Source organism: Musa acuminata, chromosome BXJ3-9 (assembly GCF_036884655.1).
Source record: "Musa acuminata AAA Group cultivar baxijiao chromosome BXJ3-9, Cavendish_Baxijiao_AAA, whole genome shotgun sequence".
NCBI lineage: Eukaryota > Viridiplantae > Streptophyta > Magnoliopsida > Zingiberales > Musaceae > Musa > Musa acuminata.
In genome coordinates this window covers 42,308,691-42,328,108 of record NC_088357.1, presented here as the reverse complement: position 1 = coordinate 42,328,108, position 19,418 = coordinate 42,308,691, and the positions used below count along the sequence as shown (strand labels likewise).

The following is a 19,418-nucleotide window of genomic DNA, read 5'->3' as shown; positions in this document are numbered from 1 at the left end:
GGAGCAGGCTCGAGGAGCAGGCTTCGGCACCATCAGCGCAGCCTCATAGGCGGCCCGACCAACCCAAGCCACCACTCTCGAGGACCCCGCCTCTGCCTTTGAACACGTCTCGTACCGAGATCTTTCTCCAGATCAAGGAGAAAGGTCTCTTGCGGCAACCCAATCCTCTGAAGGCTACTCACAAGGATCGATCTAAATATTACAAGTTTCATCGAGACTACATCCATGACACGAAAGACTGCAACGACCTCCAAAATCAAATCGAGGAATTGATCCGAAGAGGTCACCTTGGGCGCTACCTCAAGGAACCAGAAGCCACTTCGTGCCCCAGGGGTCTTGTCGAGAGGCTGGTCGATGTCATTACCGGTGGACCGATTGTCGGCGGCAGTAGTTCGACAGTAAGGAAGGCCTATGCCTGTAGCACGGTAGAAAAATGGCCCCAACCCGAGTTCAAGCCCGAAATCACTTTCAGAACCGAGGAGGTCGAGTGATCCCACCACGACGACGCTTCGGTGATCTCCATCCGGATCGCCAATGCTTGGGTCAAAAGAGTAATGGTTGACACCGGGAGCTTTGCCGATGTCCTATACCTCGACGCTTTTAAGAAACTCAGCCTCACTAATGAGGACCTCACTCCCATGGCTTCGGCGCTCACCGGATTCACTGGGGATTCCATCTCCCTGCTCAGGACCACCGTCCTCCCCGTTACCATCGGGGAAGAACACAGAGCAAAGACGATAATAATTACCTTTATGATAGTCGACTTGCCCTCGAGCTACAACTTCATATTATCCTAATATTCATTGTGCCACTTGTGGCCATGCCTCTTAGTGCGTACATTGGATCACTTTCAGTAGTATAATTGAGCAAAAGTGAGCCCTACCTTCTGGTTAACTAACTAGGAAATAATGGATTGAAGTTTGGGTCCTCCTCAACTTCAATATTGAAATCATCTGTTGATTCCTTTTCTCATATCTCAATCACTCTACTTTCTTTAATTGATTCAAAAATCACTGAAAAGTCATCTAAAAATTGAATATTTGAGAGATTTTTTTAATTTCATTTCTATTTTCTAAAAAAATGCTTCTTTTATATATATATATATATATATATATATATATATATAGCTTACATCTACATTTATAATTGATACTCATATTATATCTCAATCCATAATTTATTAGTGCATTTGGATTCCACAAGTCACATTTCACAAATGTAAAAAGAAAAAAAGATCGACACAAATCATTTGGTTTGGTAGTGAGTTCAATTGATATATTCCAATTGTCATATGATAATATCCTACATATTCATGATTTTATTTTCAAGATTGTTAATAAATAAAAAAAATAAATAGATAAAAGAAAAAATAGTATGAATTATCATCTTATAAGAAAGGAAGAACATGATATATAAAGAAGAAAGATTATTTTATAATACAATTTTAGAAGTTTATTTTATCAAAAGATGACCAAATGAAACATATTGAATCATTTTTTGAGGTGATTTAATTTTCATCTTTATTAGTTACTTTTTTTTGTGTTTCTATGACCTATGTAAAAAAAACCAAGATTTATAATGGGATCATGATAAGAGTCTTATTTTTTACAAAATGTATGAGTGATTCAAGAATACAATTTTTTCTTAAATCGAAAGATTTGGAATAAATCTAAAACTATCATCTATTTTGGAATAAATAAACTATTCACAATAAAGACTCATATATTTCAACAAAGTAAGTCCAAAGATTATTTCAAAGTCCTCCTCCTAAAATTAATATTTTTATAAATTAGATTTTTCTTATTTTCTCTCTCTATTTTATTTTCTTATTTATTATCTATCCTCACCCAACTCCCTTATATATTAAGCATTTCGTTAAGATTGCCTAGTCACATGAGATGAAAAAAAATTCAGTCAATAGAGAAGTCGATAAATGGAAGCGTTCTATCAAAATATTATTTATACCTATCCAATAAAAATAGAAATGAATATTCTTAGTAGTTATGCATTAATAAAGATAAAAAAAAAAGAAAAAGAAAGAAAAAAGAAAAAAAGAGAGGAAGATGCTTAGACAAGTAAATAGTGACCTCTCTCGTTCACCCTTAAGGGGTTGAGCTAGAATGAGACATCAAGTAATGATCAAAAAATAAAATTAATTTTCGAGACTTAGACTCGTTAGTTTTATTCCATCCCCCATCAAACCGCTCAGCACGTCACGAGACTTCTCAACGCGACATGTCAAGTGGGGTATGAAAACCCAATTGCCATGACTCCTTTAGTCATAACTCTTAATGTGTACATTGGAATACTTACAATGATATAATTGAGCAAAAGTAACCCCTATTGATTGGTCAACTAATTAGGAAACACAGTTGAGGATGGATTTTTTTTTTCATATTTGATGGATGGAAGTTTGGATCCTCCTCAACTTCAATGTTGAAATCATCCGATGATTCTTTTTCTCATATCTCAATCACTCTTCTTTCTTTAATTGATCCAAAAATCACTCGAAAAATTGAATATTTGAGAAGAGAATTTTTTTTAAAATTTTATTTCTATTTTCTAATTTTTTTTTTATATATACAAATAATTGAACATGTTTTTTCTAATTCAATGAAAGTTGTCTATTTTAAAAAAAAAATTGAACATGAAATTACAAATAGGAAAACCCACATATATGAAACATTGACAGACAATTCTTGTCCACTTTGTCACGTTAGGAAAACGATCTAAAATATCAATCCATTTATCACCTTATTAGAACAGGTCATCATTACTATCCAAGAGATAAAAGATTGATATTTGTTTGACTTTGACTTGTATCATAATCACAACACAAACGCTTCAGAGTGCAATGACCTTATACCCACAATAATTATTTTTGAGATATATCCAAATTAAACAAAATTTATAGTATAAAAAATCTATAAAATACTGTGCTTAGCTGTGGTCATTCCACAACTCATTTCCACCTTTTTAGAATGTTAACAACAAAAGATTTAATTTAAATGACCTGATGACTTGGACTCAGTTGCTTTCTTGTAATATTCTCAGATAATAATTATTCATATTTAAAACTTATATATATATGTATAATTTTATATATTTATATTAATTATTCATTCTATCAGATTAACTCGTCGGTCCAATTACTGATTAGTAATGATCACATCGTTGTTCGACTGTAAAGATTGCAAGAAACATCGAGGAAGATTCGCCAGCCCATTCCAAACCATTTATCACGTCAATAAATGTTGGAGTGCGGGAACGGGTATGTCAACAACACCGGTCTTTGAGATCGATCAGTCCTCGAGGAACGTTCAGTGTCATTCTATATATGTATGTATGGAGCCACCTTCCGACCTCACACCTTAAACTCCATCATCTCTGAAAGCTTACTCAATGGCTGCTAGCGGTGGCTGCAAGGGCAAATCTATTTGCTCAAAGCATGTCACCATGCTCACGGCCGTAATTATGAGCTTTGGAGTCATCTCCTGTTGTGTCGGCCATGGCGGAGGGGATCATGATGGCCATCTCGGGGCGAAGGGGGGAAGCTGCATAGAGAGCGAGAGGAGAGCTCTCCTAGACATCAGATCCGACATGTATGACTCTGGCGAAATATTCTCTACTTGGATCGGTGAAGATTGCTGTCGTTGGAGAGGAGTGGCCTGCGACAACACCACCAGCCATGTCATCAAACTCGACCTCCACTATCCTTACTCCTACACAGACGATTGGGATGATGGGGTTAACATTTGCTACTTGCTGTATGAGATGGGTGCGAGTAAGGTAAATCCCGCTTTGCGTGATCTGAAGCATTTGAAATATCTGGATTTGAGCATGAATAATTTCTTTGGCTCCCACATTCCCCACATGATTGCTTCACTTGTGCATTTGGAATATCTTAACCTATCCAATGCCATGTTTGGTGGACTAATACCTCCTCAACTGGGGAATCTCTCTAAGTTACACTTCCTCGATCTTGGAGGATGTGGACATATTGATCGACGAGCTGATGACCTTGATTGGCTCTCCCGAATTCCGTCTCTAATACATGTTGATATGAGTTCTGTCAACCTCTCTAAAGCAACTAATTGGCTTCACCAAGTTAATTCAATTCCCAGTCTTGAAGTATTGCGCTTGGAGTGGGCAAGCCTCCCGTATATTCCAGCTCCTCCGCCCCCATTTAATTTGACTTCAATCGTAAAGCTGGATCTCTCTGGTTATTCCAACTTGAACACAACAATTCTAAGATGGCTCTCTCATGCTAGCAGCCTTGCATATCTTGATCTTTCTTCTTGTAGTGGTATCGATATTGAGTCACTACAAGTCACTCTCGGAGCTCTGAGTAATTTGAAAGAATTATATTTGCTAGACAATAGTCTCGAAGGAGAAATTTTTGGAATGATAATGAATGTGAGCAGGAGCTTGAAGTATCTGGATTTAAGTTGGAATTCATTAAGTGGAGATATGGGACAAATCTTGAGGAGCCTTAGCCCTTTTGGAATGCTAATGAATGTGAGCAGCAGGTTGAAGCATTTGGATTTAAGTTGGAATTCATTAAGCGGAGATATTGGACAAATCTTGAGGAGCCTTGGCTCCTTGGAGTACCTCGCATTAGATGAAAACAAGTTCGATGGAGATATTCTAGAAATGGTGAAAAATGCTCCGAGCAGCTTACAATATTTAAGTTTGACATTCAATCACATTACCGGAGAAATTTCACAAAAAGTAAAGAATCTCACTAATTTGGAATACTTGGATCTCTCGTACACCAATATTACCGGAGGTATACTAATGGCTTTTTGTGATCTTATCAACTTGAAAAGTTTGATATTACAAGGAAATAATTTTTCAAGACAAATACCAAAAACTATTGGAAATCTCACCAATTTGGAATACTTGGATCTCTCGTATAATAATATTATTGGAGCTATACCAACGACTATTGGTGATCTCATCAACTTGGAGAGCTTGATATTATGGGGAAATAAGATTTCAGGACAAATACCAGAAATTATTGGGAATCTCACCAATTTGAAACGCTTGGATCTCTCAGACAATAATATTACTGGCGGCATACCAACGACTTTTGTTGATCTCATCAATTTGGAGAGCTTGATATTATGGGAAAATAAGATTTCAGGACAAATACCAGAAATTATTGGGAATCTCCAAAATATACGATCGCTAGATTTATCTGATAATTTTTTTAGTGGGCAGATACCAGAGACCTTCAACAGACTCTACAACTTGCAAATGTTGGATGTATCACGTAATCACCTGACAAAGTTAGTATCTGGGACTCTAAATAAACTATGCAATTTGAGTTCTATAGATTTGTCCTTTAACCCTATTGGTGGAGAGCTAACAGATTTGATCGATGCTTTACCAGATTGTAACCAGAGAGCCAGTTTAGATATATATATTAGGGCTAATAATTTGAGTGGGATTGTCCCCTCAAGTATTGGTCAATTATCTGCATTGCGTGAATTGGACATCTCCTCAAATTTGCTGGAAGGCAACATCACTGAAGCACACTTTTCCAAACTCACCAACTTGGAACACTTGGACATATCTTATAACTCCTTGAATGTGATCCTATCCAATGATTGGCTTCCACCTTTTAATGCCTACAGGATTATTATGAGCTCATGTCATATGAGAACTAAATTTCCTGCTTGGATTCAGACACAAACAAATTTGGGAGATCTTTCTTTATCTGGAGTTGGACTCTTAGGCCACCTTCCAACTTGGTTTTCAGATTTCTCGAAAGGTTTGTGGGGTCTTAACTTGAGTTCTAATAACTTGAATGGTCCGCTACCCTCTGTTGCCAATGACATCATTGATCTTTCCAATAACTCATTTGTTGGACGCATTCCGTTGAGTTTTGCAAATGCCTCCTACCTTCAAATTTTATCTTTATCTCATAACAATATCAATGGCAGTTTTTCTCCCTTTTTCTGCAATCTTAATGATCTGAAAATCCTGGACCTATCAAACAATAATTTATCTGGAGAAATCCCAACATGTCATAAATCATTCCCAACTTCTCTACAGTCCTTGCATCTGAACCACAACAACTTGTCTGGAAGATTTCCTTCCTTCCTGAAACATTGTGAACAATTGGTTACCCTTGATCTCGCTGAAAATAATTTGTTTGATGAAATACCAACATGGGTGGGAGAAAACCTTTTGTACTTGAGAGTTCTTAGTTTGAAGTCAAACCTATTTTATGGTACCATTCCAGTGCACATAGCAAATCTCACTTCTCTTCAGGTTTTGGATCTTTCTTCCAACCATCTTTCTGGTAGCATTCCTTCGTCTCTAGGAAATTGTAGTGCTATGGTTGAGATACAACATGACACTACATCATTGCTTAATCTTTTTAATGTTAGCGGTTCCTATAGCGAGAGCATAGTAATAACAGCCAAAGGATATGACATCCAATACACCACAATTCTCTCACTTGTAACAAGCATAGACCTATCAAACAATAATCTTTCCGGCGAGATCCCAAGAGAGCTAACAAACCTTCATGGATTGCTTTTTTTGAACTTATCCAAGAATCATTTGAGAGGAACCATTCCAGAAAAGATTGGTTCCATGGAACAACTGGAATCACTTGACTTATCGATGAACAATCTCACAGGAGATATTCCTTCCAGCTTATCATCTCTCACCTTCCTAAGCCACTTGAATCTCTCTCACAACAACTTGTCAGGAAGAATTCCAACAGCCGGTGGTCAAATGTCGACCTTCAACGCGTCAATCTATGATGGTAATGAATACCTTTGTGGTACGCCACTGCCAGAGTGCCCTGGTGATGCAGATCATCAAAGTCCACCTCATGAACACGAAGAGAAAAACGGTGACAGGCTTGAAACAGTGTGGGAAATTACCAGCATCGTCATGGGTTTTGTGGTTGGTTTTTGGAGTTTTGTTGGAACAATGATCATGAAACAGAGCATAAGGATGGCTTTCTTTCGAGTTTTCGACAAGGCCTACGATTGGTGCTACGTGCATTTGGCAGTCGGATGTGCAAGGTTAAAGTCCAAACAGCAAAGTGTGACTTGATCCATCGGTGGCAAGAACAGAAGAGTTTGCTGTTACATCTTAAGGAGGTCTCAAGCTGCTTTTCCAGTTAGTAATTCCAGCTCGTATGATATGGTGTACTGTTGTCAGAATAAGGAAGGAAAAGGGTATCGCAGTTGATGGCCTTTTGCTTCATTAGTATGTATGTGTTTGTTCTAATCAGTTCAAAAACTTCATCATCCGTCGTTCTAATCAATATGTTCAAGTCAGTCATCCCTACCGTTGTCTTTATGACATTATAATAAAGCAGAAGAAGTATGCTGAAGAGCTTATTGTTACATCTTGAGGTCGCAAGCTGCTTTCAAGTAATGCTGTATGTAATCATCATGCAATGTTGTCAGAATAAAGAAGGAAGAAGTATCAAGTAATGCATTCCTTCTAATCTCTTCAAATACTTTTTTATCTTCCGTAGTTCTGTTATCGCTTTCCTTTCGATACATTGCCTCGTTAATTGGATGTCGACACATGCTTTTCTTTATGTTATTTTATATGGAAGCTTCTGTTGGCAAATTTTGTAGCTTTTAGTAGTCTTCTGTTGACATCCATTGTCATGCTCGATCTCTCTGGTTATTAGAACTCAAGTAATGCATGTATTCTAAGATGGCTCACTAATGCTAGCAGCCTTGCACACATTGGCAATCTTCAAAGTCTGCAGGTTTTACGTCTGTCTCGTAACTCTGTTACCGGGCAACTACCTGAAACAATTGGCAAACTCGACCTCTTGCAGTTCTTGGATATATCAGATCAACCACTTATCAGGGCAGATGCGGAGGACTTTAGGTTTGCCGAGTTGTCGTGGAGGAGCAGCCTTGTCATACTTAAGTATTGAGGGCAACAAATTTAATGGCATTATTCCATCTAATTTGGGTCGATTTTCTGGAATGTACAGGTTGGACCTCTCCTCAAACTCACTAGAAGGCGACATCACTGAAGCACACTTTTCCCAGCTCCTTCAACTTGGAAAATTTGGACATATCTTACAGCTCCTTCAAATTGGCTTCCCCCTTTTGATGCTTCATTTATTGACATGAGTTTCTGTCATATAGGAACTAGATTTCCTACTTGGATTCGAAGCCAAACTAATTTGAGAAGCCTTCAACTATCTGGTGTTGAACTCGCGGGCAAAGTTCCAGCTTGGTTCTCGGATATGTCTACAGGTATACAATATCTTAGCTCGTCCGACAATCATTTGACAGGAAATATTCCTCGTAGCTTTTCTACTCTCACCTTCCTGAGCCACTCGAGTCTCATCTTACAACAACTTGTCAGGAAGCATTCCAACAAGCAATCAATTGTCCACGTTAAATGACCCCTCAATCCATGTTGGCAACAAAGACCTTTGTGGTACGCCACTGTCTGTGTGCCCTGGAGACGTTGCTTATCGAAGCCTACCTCCTGCAGCAATTGAAGAAGGAGAAGAAGACAGTGATGGCGAGCTTGAAGGTGTATTAGAAATTACAAGCATCGTCATGGGATTCGTGGTTGGGTTTTGGAGTTGTTTTGGCATAATGATCATCAAACAGTCTCTAAGGGTTGCTCTCTTCCAGACTGGTGATTGGGTCTTCGTGCAGTTGGCAGTAAGATTTGCAAGGATGAAGTCCAAATCGAGAAGAACCACATGAACTGTCGCAGGAAACTTGGGTGGCACATTTACTATTACAGCTTGAGATCATACGGTCCTTTCCACCATGTCGCCCATATGTATTATGATGGTAAAGCTATCAGCAAAAGGACTGGACAGTTTCTGGTGTTCTATGTATTATGATGTTATGCTATTAGGATAGTTTCGGTATATTGTGCATGTCCAACTGTGATCATTCTGGAGCTTTAAAGCTTCAAACAATTGCGATATACATATTACCTTAGCAGCTCAGACACTATCTTAAGTTCGTGTGAAGCAGAGGCCCATTTCTCTATCTTTAATTGCAGCTCCCTCGTTGAGGGTCATGGGGGCGTAAACTTCTCCACAAATCCACATGTCATGCAACTATTATCACCGAATGATTCAGAATGACAGCACATCAATCTAAGATATCAATTCTCTGTAAGCACATCAATATTAAATGATAAGCCTATGTAACCATTCTGCAAAGAACTTTAAATGATCAGGACTTATATAATGCAATTTAAAAGCTCAATTCTGAAGTATATATCGTTCAGCTCTTTGCATTCTTATCAATGCAATACTAGTTATTAGTCTACTTTCAATCTTTATCTCTTTTTTTAGCAGTTATTGTAAATGTTTAAGGCTCTTTGAATGAATGTTACAGTAATCATCGAGTCATTATCTGTTTTGCAGCAATATTTATATTAATTCAAACCTTGCATGAATGTTACAGTTCTTATTTGCTTAGGAAAGATTATTATTCTTTTTTTTATTTTCTTTCATTTCCTATATTTTCTTTTGGCAGCTTATGTCGACTATTATTTTAGCTTCAATAGACATCAATGATGTAATATGGTCAAATTGTCTGCCAATCGGACATCGGAACTATTTATATTAATTGGATAATGTTTAATTTAGTTTAATTTCCAGCATTATAATATCCATAAGAATAACATTTCGCATCCAAACATTTCCAGTGTTACTAAAAATTAACAAGGCATCAAGTTCTTAAAATAAAGCAATAAATTGCAATCATATACGTTATTTAAGTCATGATTCATGACGATTGGGTATTTTATTCGTACATTTATTATTCCTTCACAAAATTGGAATTTATTTTATGTATTTTTTATTACTTGAACTAATATTTCTAAAAATCAAAATATTTGGTTTCCTCTCCATTTTAGTTTTTTTCCTTTTTACTGTCCACCCCATCCAATTCTCTCATATATTAAGAATTCTCTTTTGGTGTATGACATATAAAAAAAATTTAGTCAATGCATGAGTTGTAGTGGTCCTATCAAAATATTATTTATACATATCCAATAAAAATAAAAATAGATATACATATTAATTATGTATTAATGAGGATAAAGATAAAGCAGGCAATAGGCAAGAGAGAGGGGGATCGACATGCTAGGCAATCAAACAGTGGACTCTCTCTTTCCCCCTTGATCGGGTGAGTTAAAACATCAAGAAAGGAGTATAGATGACATCAACTTTCGAGACTTATTTGCAGGAAGACTCGTCTGATTCACTCTAGCCTGCCTCCCTCCTTCAAACCACCATAGAATTATAGTTTGAACCCTTCCCAACTTACATATTAGAATCATCTATTTTTTTTCCCTTATATCTCAATCACTTTTTTTCCATTAATTAATCAAATAACTATGGGAAACCTAACCCGAAGATGATTAAATATATGAGAAGAGATTATTATTATTATTATTATTATTATTATTATTGGTGGTTCCATTTGTGTGTGCTAAAGGACAGGGTCGATACTAAAATTATTTTCTAAAAACTTAATTTTTTTATATAAATAAAAATTAATTAAATATGAAAGTACATATAGGAAAAGATGCAAGTATAACCGTTCATTTCTTGTTCACTTGAGATGATACGTTAAGAAGATAAATCAATGGAGTTTGACTTGACTTTGACTTTGACTTGGACTTTGACTTCCATCAAATAAACATAGATATTTACTTGACTTTGACTTTCATTGTAACCACACCATAAATATCTTAGAGTTGAAAAACCTCATACCAAGAACTAGTCCTGAGATATAGTCACAATCATATTTCATATCCCAATTAAGATTTCAAGAGTCAACAAGGAAGATTTGTCAATCTCATTCCAACTCATTCATAAAGTCATGACTGTATTGGTTAAATGTTGGAGTGTGAGAACCTCACTGGGGTACTTGAGATTGATTGATTAGTTATAATATACATATATATACATATAAATATATACATATAAAAATATATATATATATATACATATATATATATACATATACATATATATATACATATAACCAGTTAAGAAATTTACAATTGATTCTTTTCCTATATCTCAATCCATGATTTATGCCAGTATCATTGAATTTCACACGGTGGAAATCAGGCCACATTTGCCATATGTGAAAATAAAAAAGACCTACTAAAATCATTTGAATTGATAGTTAATTCAAGCTCGGGTTCAATTGATATATTTGTATTGTCACATATTTATGATCTTATTTCAAGATTGTCAGTAAATAAGAAGAAAAACATAAATAAATAAAAAGACAAAAAGAATTATCATCTTATAAGAAAGGAAGAACATGATATATAAAGAAGGAAATTATTTTATAATACAATTCTAGAAGCTTGTTTTATCAAAATATGACCAAGTAAAACATATTGAATCATCTTGATGCAATTTCATTTTCTTCTTTGTTAATTACTTTGTTTTCATTTTTTTTTACCTATGTAAAAAACTGAGAATTATAATGGGATCATGATAATAGTATTATTTTTTATAAAACATATGAGTAATATGAGTTCATAATTTTAGATTAGAAAAATATTTGTCAAGAACTTTTAAACTATTGATGACATCCATAAAACATGTATACATATCAACAATAGTTTTGCTTGACTTAAAAGATTAGCTTCATACGAAATAATTCAAAATCATAAATTAAAAGATTAATTTTTGAATCTTTAATTTTATTAGTACCTTCATGTGTGATTTCAAGAGTGTGCCAAATGTGAAATAGAAATCCGATTGAATTCATTTTTATCTAGAGAATAAAACAAAGTGTTCATCCCTTTAGTATTTAAAAAAAAATTTCTTCTCCAAATCATTCCATTGGTTCATTAGACTTAACGAGTCCAAAACTATCATCTACATTCGTTCCTCTTTTCTCCTCTCTAAAACTAATTTACAATAAAGATTTGTATATTTCAACAACGTAAGTCACAAGAATATTTCAAATCCCTCCCCCTTAAATTAATATTTTTATAAATCAGATTTTTTTTTCTCTCTTTTATTTTTTTATTTATTATCTATCTTCACCCAATTCCCTTATTTATTAGGTATTTCTTTAGGATTGCCAACATTATATGACATGAAAAAATTCACTCAATAAATTATGGAAATACGAGAAGTCGAAAAATAAATGAGTTACAATGTTCTATCAAAATATTACTTATACGTATCCAATAAAAATCGAAACGTATATACTTATTACTTATACATTAAAGAAGACAAATAAAAAACAAACAGAAGGAAAGAGAGAGGAAGGTGCGCATGCTCGATAAGAAAACAGTGATCTCTCTCTCTGCCCCCTTGACGGGATGAGTTAGAATGGGACATCAAGAAATGCTCAAAAGATAAAATCAACTTTTGAGACTTTTTGCACAAAGACTCGCTAGTTTCATTTCATCCCCCGTCAAACCACGCAACACGTCACTAGAATTCTCAACGCGACATGTCAAAGTGGGGCTATGAAAATCCAATTGACATGCATTGATTAATGTTATTCCAATGTTGATTGTGTCACCTTTAGTCATGACTCTTAGTGCGTACATTGGAACACTTACAATAGTCAACTAATTAAGAAATAATTAGTTAAGGATTATATTATATTTTTGGAAGGATGGAAGTTTGGATCCTCCTCAACTTAAATGTTGGAATCATGCGCTGATTCTTTTTCTCATGTCTCAATCACACTTCTTTCTATCCAAAAATCATGGCAAAGTCACTCTAATGATTGAATACTTGAGAAGAGAATATTTTTTTAAAAGTTTTATTTTTATTTTCTGAAAAAACTATATATATATATATATATTTACAAATAATTGTATAATTTATTTCTAATTCAATGAAAGTTGTCTACTTCAAAAAAAACGAACATGAAATTACGAATAGGAAAACCCACACATATGAAACATTGACGGTGACATTTCTTGACACGGTGTGCTAGGAAGATCCAAAAATTCAATCCATTTATCATCTCATTAGAACATATCACTACTACCATTCAAGAGATACAAGATAAATATCTGTTTGACTTTGACTTGTATTGTAACCATACCACAAATGCTTCAGAGTGTAAAAACCTCATACCTACAATAATTATTCTTGAGATATATGGAAACTAAACTAATTTTAGAGTATAATAAAATACTATAAAATCCTATGCTTAATAGTGATCACTCCACAACTCATTTATGCCTTCTAGAATGTTAACAACAAAAGATCTCGAGTGACATCAAAGACTTGGACTCAGTTGCTTTCTTGTAATAGTTTCAGATAATAAATATTCATATTTAAAACTTATATATATATATATATATATATATATAATATTGGATATTTGTATTAAATATTCATTCTATCAGATTAACTCATCGGTTCAATTACTAACCAGTAATGATCACATCGTTGTCCAAGTGTAATTTAAGTACTGCCTTTACACATAACACCACTTGTTATCAATTATCATATAAAGGAAACTTTTATTTCATATGTCACATCCTTCACAAAGAGCCTCATCATTATGGTTGGAAGAATCAACGAGGAAGATTCGCCAGCCCATTCCAAACCACTTATCACGTCAGTAAACGTTGGAGTGCGGGAACATCATGTCAACGACACGGATCGTTGAGATTGAAAAGGTCCTCAAGTACCGTTCATTGTCATTCTATAATAAATGTGTGTATGGAGCCACCTTCCAACCTCACACCTTCAACTTCCTCATCGCTGAAAGTTTACTCAAATGGCTGCTAACGGTGGCTGCAAGGGTGAATCTATTTTTCCAAAGCATGTCATCATGCTCATAGCCATAATTATGAGCTTTGGAGTCATCTCTTGTTGTCTCGGCCATGTGAGAGACGATCATGATGATCGTCTCGGGACGGAGGGGAGAAGCTGCATAGAGAGTGAGAGGAGAGCTCTCCTTGCCATTAGATCTGATATGTACGACTCCAACGAAAGGTTCTCTTCTTGGATCGGTGAAGATTGTTGTCGTTGGAGAGGAGTGGCCTGCGACAACACCACCAACCATGTTATCAAGCTCGACCTCCGCTATCCTCTCACAGACGACTGGGATGACGAGGATGACATTTGCTTCATGCTGGAAGGGATGGGTGCGAGCAAGGTAAATCCTGCTTTGCATGATTTGAAGCATTTGAAACATCTGGATTTGAGCATGAATAATTTCTCTGGCTCCCACATTCCCCACATGATTGCTTCACTTATGCACTTGGAATATCTTAACCTATCCAATGCTATGTTTGATGGACTAATACCTCCTCTACTGGGGAACCTCTCCAACCTACACTACCTCGATATCAAAGGATGTAGACTTAGTGTTCTACGAGCTGATGACCTTGATTGGCTTTCCCGAATTTCTTCTCTAAAATATGTTGATATGAGTTTTGTCAACCTCTCTAGAGCAACTAATTGGCTTCATCAAGTTAATTCAATCCATAGTCTTAAAGTATTGCACTTGAAGTGGGCAAACCTCCCGTATGTTCCATCTCCTTCGTTCCCTTTTAATCTGACTTCAATTGTCAAGTTGGATATCTCTGGATATTTGAACTTGAATACAACAATTATAAGATGGCTCTCTCATGCTAGCAGCCTTGTATATCTCGATCTTGCTAGCTGCAAAGGTGTCGATATTGAGTCACTACAAATCACTCTGGGAGCTCTGAGTAATTTGAAAGAACTTAATTTGCAATACAATGGTATGAAAGGAGAAATTCTTGGAATAGTAATGAATGTGAGCAAGAGCTTAAAGCATTTGGATTTGAGTGGAAATTCATTAAGTGGAGATATTACACAAATCTTATGGAGTCTTGGCCCCGTGGAGTATCTTGCATTAGATGGTAACGAGCTCGATGGAGATATTTCAGAAATGGTGAAAAATTTCACAAGCAGCTTGCGATATTTAAGTTTGAGATCCAATCATATTGCTGGAGAAATTCCACAAACCATAGAGAATCTCACCAATTTAGAATACTTGGATCTCTCTTACAACAGTATAACTGGAGGCATACCGATGACTTTTGGTAATATCATCAACTTAGAGAGCTTGAGATTGTCAAGAAATAAAATTTCAGGACAGATACCAGAAAGTATTGGGAATCTCCAAAATATACTATCTCTAGATTTATCTGAAAATTTTATTGCTGGGCAGATGCCAGAGACCTTCGACAGACTCTACAACTTGGAATATTTGAATGTATCATATAACAATTTGAGTGGAATTGTCCCTTCAAGTATGGGTCAATTATCTGCATTAAGTGAATTGGACCTCTCCTCAAATTCACTGAAAGGCAACATCACTGGAGCACACTTTTCCAAACTCACCAATTTAACCTTATTGGACATATCTTACAACTCCTTGAATGTGATCCTATCTAATGATTGGCTTCCACCTTTTAATGCCTACAGTATTTTCATGGACTCATGTCATATGGAAACCATATTTCCTGCTTGGATTCATACACAAACACGTTTGGAACAACTTTCTTTATCTGGAGTTGGACTCTCAGGCAACCTTCCGACTTGGTTTTCGGATTTCTCAAAAGGTTTATCGAATCTTAACTTGAGCTCCAATAACTTAAATGGCCCACTACCCTCTGCTGCCAATGAAGTGATCGATCTCTCTAATAACTCATTTGTCGGACCCATTCCATTGAGTTTTGCAAATACCTCGAATCTTGCAATTTTATCTTTATCTCATAATAATATCAACGGTAGTTTTCCTTCCTTTTTCTGTAATTTTAATTATCTCCAAGTCCTCGACCTATCGAACAACAATTTATCTGGGGAAGTCCCAACTTGCCATAAATCCTTTCCAACTTCTCTACAGTCCCTGCATTTGAACCACAACAACCTATCTGGAAGATTTCCTTCGTTCCTGAAACATTGTGAACAATTAGTTACTCTTGGTCTCGGTGAAAATAATTTGTATGATGAAATACCAACATGGGTGGGAGAAAACCTTTTATCCTTGAGAGTTCTTTGTTTGAAGTCAAACCTATTTTATGGTCCCATTCCAGTGCATATAGCAAATCTTACTTCTCTTCAGGTTTTGGATCTTTCTTCCAACAATCTTTCTGGTAGCATACCTTCATCTCTGGGAAATTGTAGGGCTATGGTTGAGATGCAACATGATACTACGTCATTGCTTCATCTTGACGCTGGTAGTTACTATGTCGAGAGCATAGTAATAACGGTAAAAGGATTTGACATCCAATACACCACAATTCTCTCACTTGTAACAAGCATAGACCTATCAAATAATAATCTTTCCGGAGAGATCCCAAGAGAGCTAACAAACCTTCATGGATTGCTTTTCTTGAACTTATCTAAGAATCATTTGGGAGGAACCATTCCAGAAAAGATTGGTTCCATGGAACAACTGGAATCACTTGACTTATCGATGAACAATCTCACCGGGGATATTCCTTCCAGCTTATCATCTCTCACCTTCCTAAGCCACTTGAATCTCTCTCACAATAACTTGTCAGGAAGAATCCCAACAGCCGGTGGTCAAATGTCGACCTTTCTTGGCGACCTGTCGATCTATGATGGTAATGAATACCTTTGTGGTACGCCGCTGCCAGAGTGTCCTGGTGATGAAGCTTATCAAAGTCCACCTCATGAACAGGAAGAGAAAAACGGTGACAGGCTTGAAACAGTGTGGGAAATTATCGGCATCGTCATGGGTTTTGTGGTTGGTTTTTGGAGTTTTATAAGCACAATGATCATGAAACAGAGCATAAGGACTGCTTTCTTCCGATTAATCGACGAGGCTTGCAATTGGTGCTACGTGCAGTTGGCTGTCGGATGTGCAACGTTAAAAGTCCAAACAGCAAAGAGTGACTTGATCCATCGGTGGCAAGAACTGAAGAGTTTACTGTGACATCTTAAGGAGGTCTCAAGTTGCTTTCCAGTTAGTAATTCCAGCTCATATGTTATGGTGTAATGTTGTCAGAATAAAGAAGGAAAGGGTATCGCAGTTGATAGCCATTTGCTTCATTAGTTTGTATGTATTTGTTCTAATCAGTTCAAAAACTTCATCTACGGTCGTTCTAATCAATATGTTCGAGTCAGTCATCCCTACCGTTGTCTTTATGACATTATAATCAAGAAGAATGAAGTATGCTGAAGAGCTTATTATTACATCTTGAGGTCACAAGCTGCTTTCAAGTAATGCATGCTGTATGTAATCATCATGCAATGCGGTCAGAATAAAGAAGGAACAAGTATCAAGTAATGCATTCCTTCTAATCTCTTCAAATACTTTTTATCTACCGTCGTTCTGTTATCGCTTTCCTTTCAATACATTGCCTCGTTAATTGGATGTCGACACATGCTTTTCTTTGTGTTCTTTGATATGGCAGCTTCTGTTGGCAATTTTTGTGGCTATTAGTAGTCTTCTGTTGACATCCATTGTCATGCTCGATCTCTCTGGTTATTAGAACTCAAGTAATGCAAGTATTCTAAGATGGCTCACTAATGCTAGCAGCCTTGCACACATTGGCAATCTTCAAAGTCTGCAGGTTTTACATCTGTCTCGTAACTCTGTTACCGGGCAACTACCAGAAACAATTGGCAAACTCGACCTCTTGCAGTTCTTGGATATATCAGATCAACCACTTAGCAGGGCAGATGCCGAGGACTTTAAGTTTGTCGAGTTGTAGTGGAGGAGCAGCCTTGTCATACTTACGTATTGAGGGCAACAAATTTAATGGCATTATTCCATATAATTTGGGTCAATTTTCTGGAATGTACAGGTTGGACCTCTCCTCAAACTCACTAGAAGGCGACATCACTGAAGCACACTTTTCCCAGCTCCTTCAGCTTGGAAAATTTGGACATATCTTACAGCTCCTTCAAATTGGCTTCCCCCTTTTGATGCTTCATTTATTGACATGAGTTTCTGTCATATAGGAACTAAATTTCCTACTTGGATTCGAAGCCAAACTAATTTGAGAAGCCTTCAACTATCTGGAGTTGGACTCGCGGGCAAAGTTCCAGCTTTGTTCTCGGATATGTCTACAGGTATACAAATATCTTAGCTCGTCCGACAATCATTCGACAGGAAATATTCCTTGTAGCTTTTCTACTCTCACCTTCTTGAGCCACTCGAGTCTCGTCTTACAACAACTTGTCAGGAAGCATTGCAACAAGCAATTTAAATGACCCCTCAATCTATGTTGGCAACAAAGACCTTTGTGGTACGCCACTGCCTGTGTGCCCTGGAGACGTTGCTTATCGAAGCCTACCTCCTGCAGCAATTGAAGAAGAAGAAGAAGAAGACAGTGATGGCGAGCTTGAAGGTGTATTAGAAATTACAAGCATCGTCATGGGATTCGTGGTGGGGTTTTGGAGTTGTTTCGGCATAATGATCATGAAACAGTCTCTAAGGGTTGCTCTCTTCCGTTTGACAGACAAGACTGGTGATTGGGTCTTCGTGCAGTTGGCAGTAAGGTTTGCAAGGCTGAAGTCCAAATCGAGAAGAACCACATGAACTGTCGCAGGAAACTTGGGTGGCACATTTACCATTACAGCTTGAGATCATACGGTCATTTCCACCAAGTCGCCCATATGTATTATCGTGTAATGCTATCAGCAAAAACAACTCGAGCTATCTATGCTGTTCTATATATAGAACACTTGGGTGGCACATTTACTATTACAGCTTGAGAATATATGGTCCTTTCCACTAAGTCGCCCATACGTATTATGATGTTATGCTATCAGCAAAAGGACTCGACAGTCTCTGGTGTTCTATATATTTTTCATGTATTGTTTCGGTATATTGTGCATGTCCAACAGTGATCATTTTGCAACCATTGTAATTAGGTATGAATTGTCCTAGTTGATGTGCCTAAGAAGGTTTTTTTTCCTCCTTTTGTGTAACTTTTACTATTAATTAGCAGTCATCTATTTGGATGACCACTTGGATTAATCCACTAATGACATGTTTAGCAGCTCCCCACTACTTAACACCTAATTCAACATAACTTTACAAGGAAAGCATACCAAAACGAAGAATATGATATATAAAGATGGAAGATTATATTCTAGAAGCTTATTGTATCAAAAGATGATCAAATACTACGTATTGAACCATTTCATTTTCTTCCTTATTAGTTATTTATGTAAAAAAAATTAAGAATTATAACGGGATCAAGATCAAAACTAATGAGTCATGCAAGACTATAAATTTTTCTTAAATAAGAGGATTTGGAGCGAGTTCAAAACTATCATCTACCTTCTATCTTATTTCAATAACGTAATGTCACGGACAAACTTCTAAACAGAATGTTTGATGTAATGCTTATGTATATCCGTGTCTTTTGATATGTTCATACTTTGCTTCGCATGTAGAGGGACAGCCGAAGGCTTAATAGTCCCGTTT

General features: G+C 36.4%; 2 protein-coding genes across 3 annotated transcripts; both read left to right on the top strand.

Moving 5' to 3' along the window:
* The first annotated feature begins 3,327 nt into the window (after positions 1 to 3,327).
* LOC135649334 (receptor-like protein EIX2) lies at positions 3,328 to 8,968 on the top strand. Of its 2 annotated transcripts, XM_065167597.1 has the most exons (3): positions 3,328 to 7,875; positions 7,985 to 8,252; positions 8,365 to 8,968. In XM_065167597.1, exon 1 carries the CDS (start codon positions 3,403 to 3,405, stop codon positions 7,075 to 7,077), a length of 3,675 nt encoding a protein of 1,224 aa, XP_065023669.1. In that variant the 5' UTR covers positions 3,328 to 3,402; the 3' UTR covers positions 7,078 to 7,875; positions 7,985 to 8,252; positions 8,365 to 8,968. The 2 variants fall into 2 exon arrangements, with proteins under 2 accessions (XP_065023669.1, XP_065023668.1); XM_065167596.1 differs by having other exon boundaries at positions 3,328 to 8,252.
* Positions 8,969 to 13,745: 4,777 nt separating this feature from the next.
* LOC135649612 (receptor-like protein EIX2) lies at positions 13,746 to 18,723 on the top strand. The gene is made up of 2 exons (XM_065168156.1): positions 13,746 to 18,055; positions 18,169 to 18,723. Exon 1 carries the CDS (start codon positions 13,755 to 13,757, stop codon positions 16,911 to 16,913), a length of 3,159 nt encoding a protein of 1,052 aa, XP_065024228.1. The 5' UTR covers positions 13,746 to 13,754; the 3' UTR covers positions 16,914 to 18,055; positions 18,169 to 18,723.
* The last annotated feature ends 695 nt before the right edge of the window (positions 18,724 to 19,418 follow it).

Excerpts from the sequence above, each read along its gene's own strand:
- LOC135649334 (XM_065167597.1), top strand. The coding sequence starts at position 3,403 with ATGGCTGCTAGCGGTGGCTGCAAGGGCAAATCTATTTGCTCAAAGCAT.
- LOC135649612 (XM_065168156.1), top strand. The coding sequence starts at position 13,755 with ATGGCTGCTAACGGTGGCTGCAAGGGTGAATCTATTTTTCCAAAGCAT.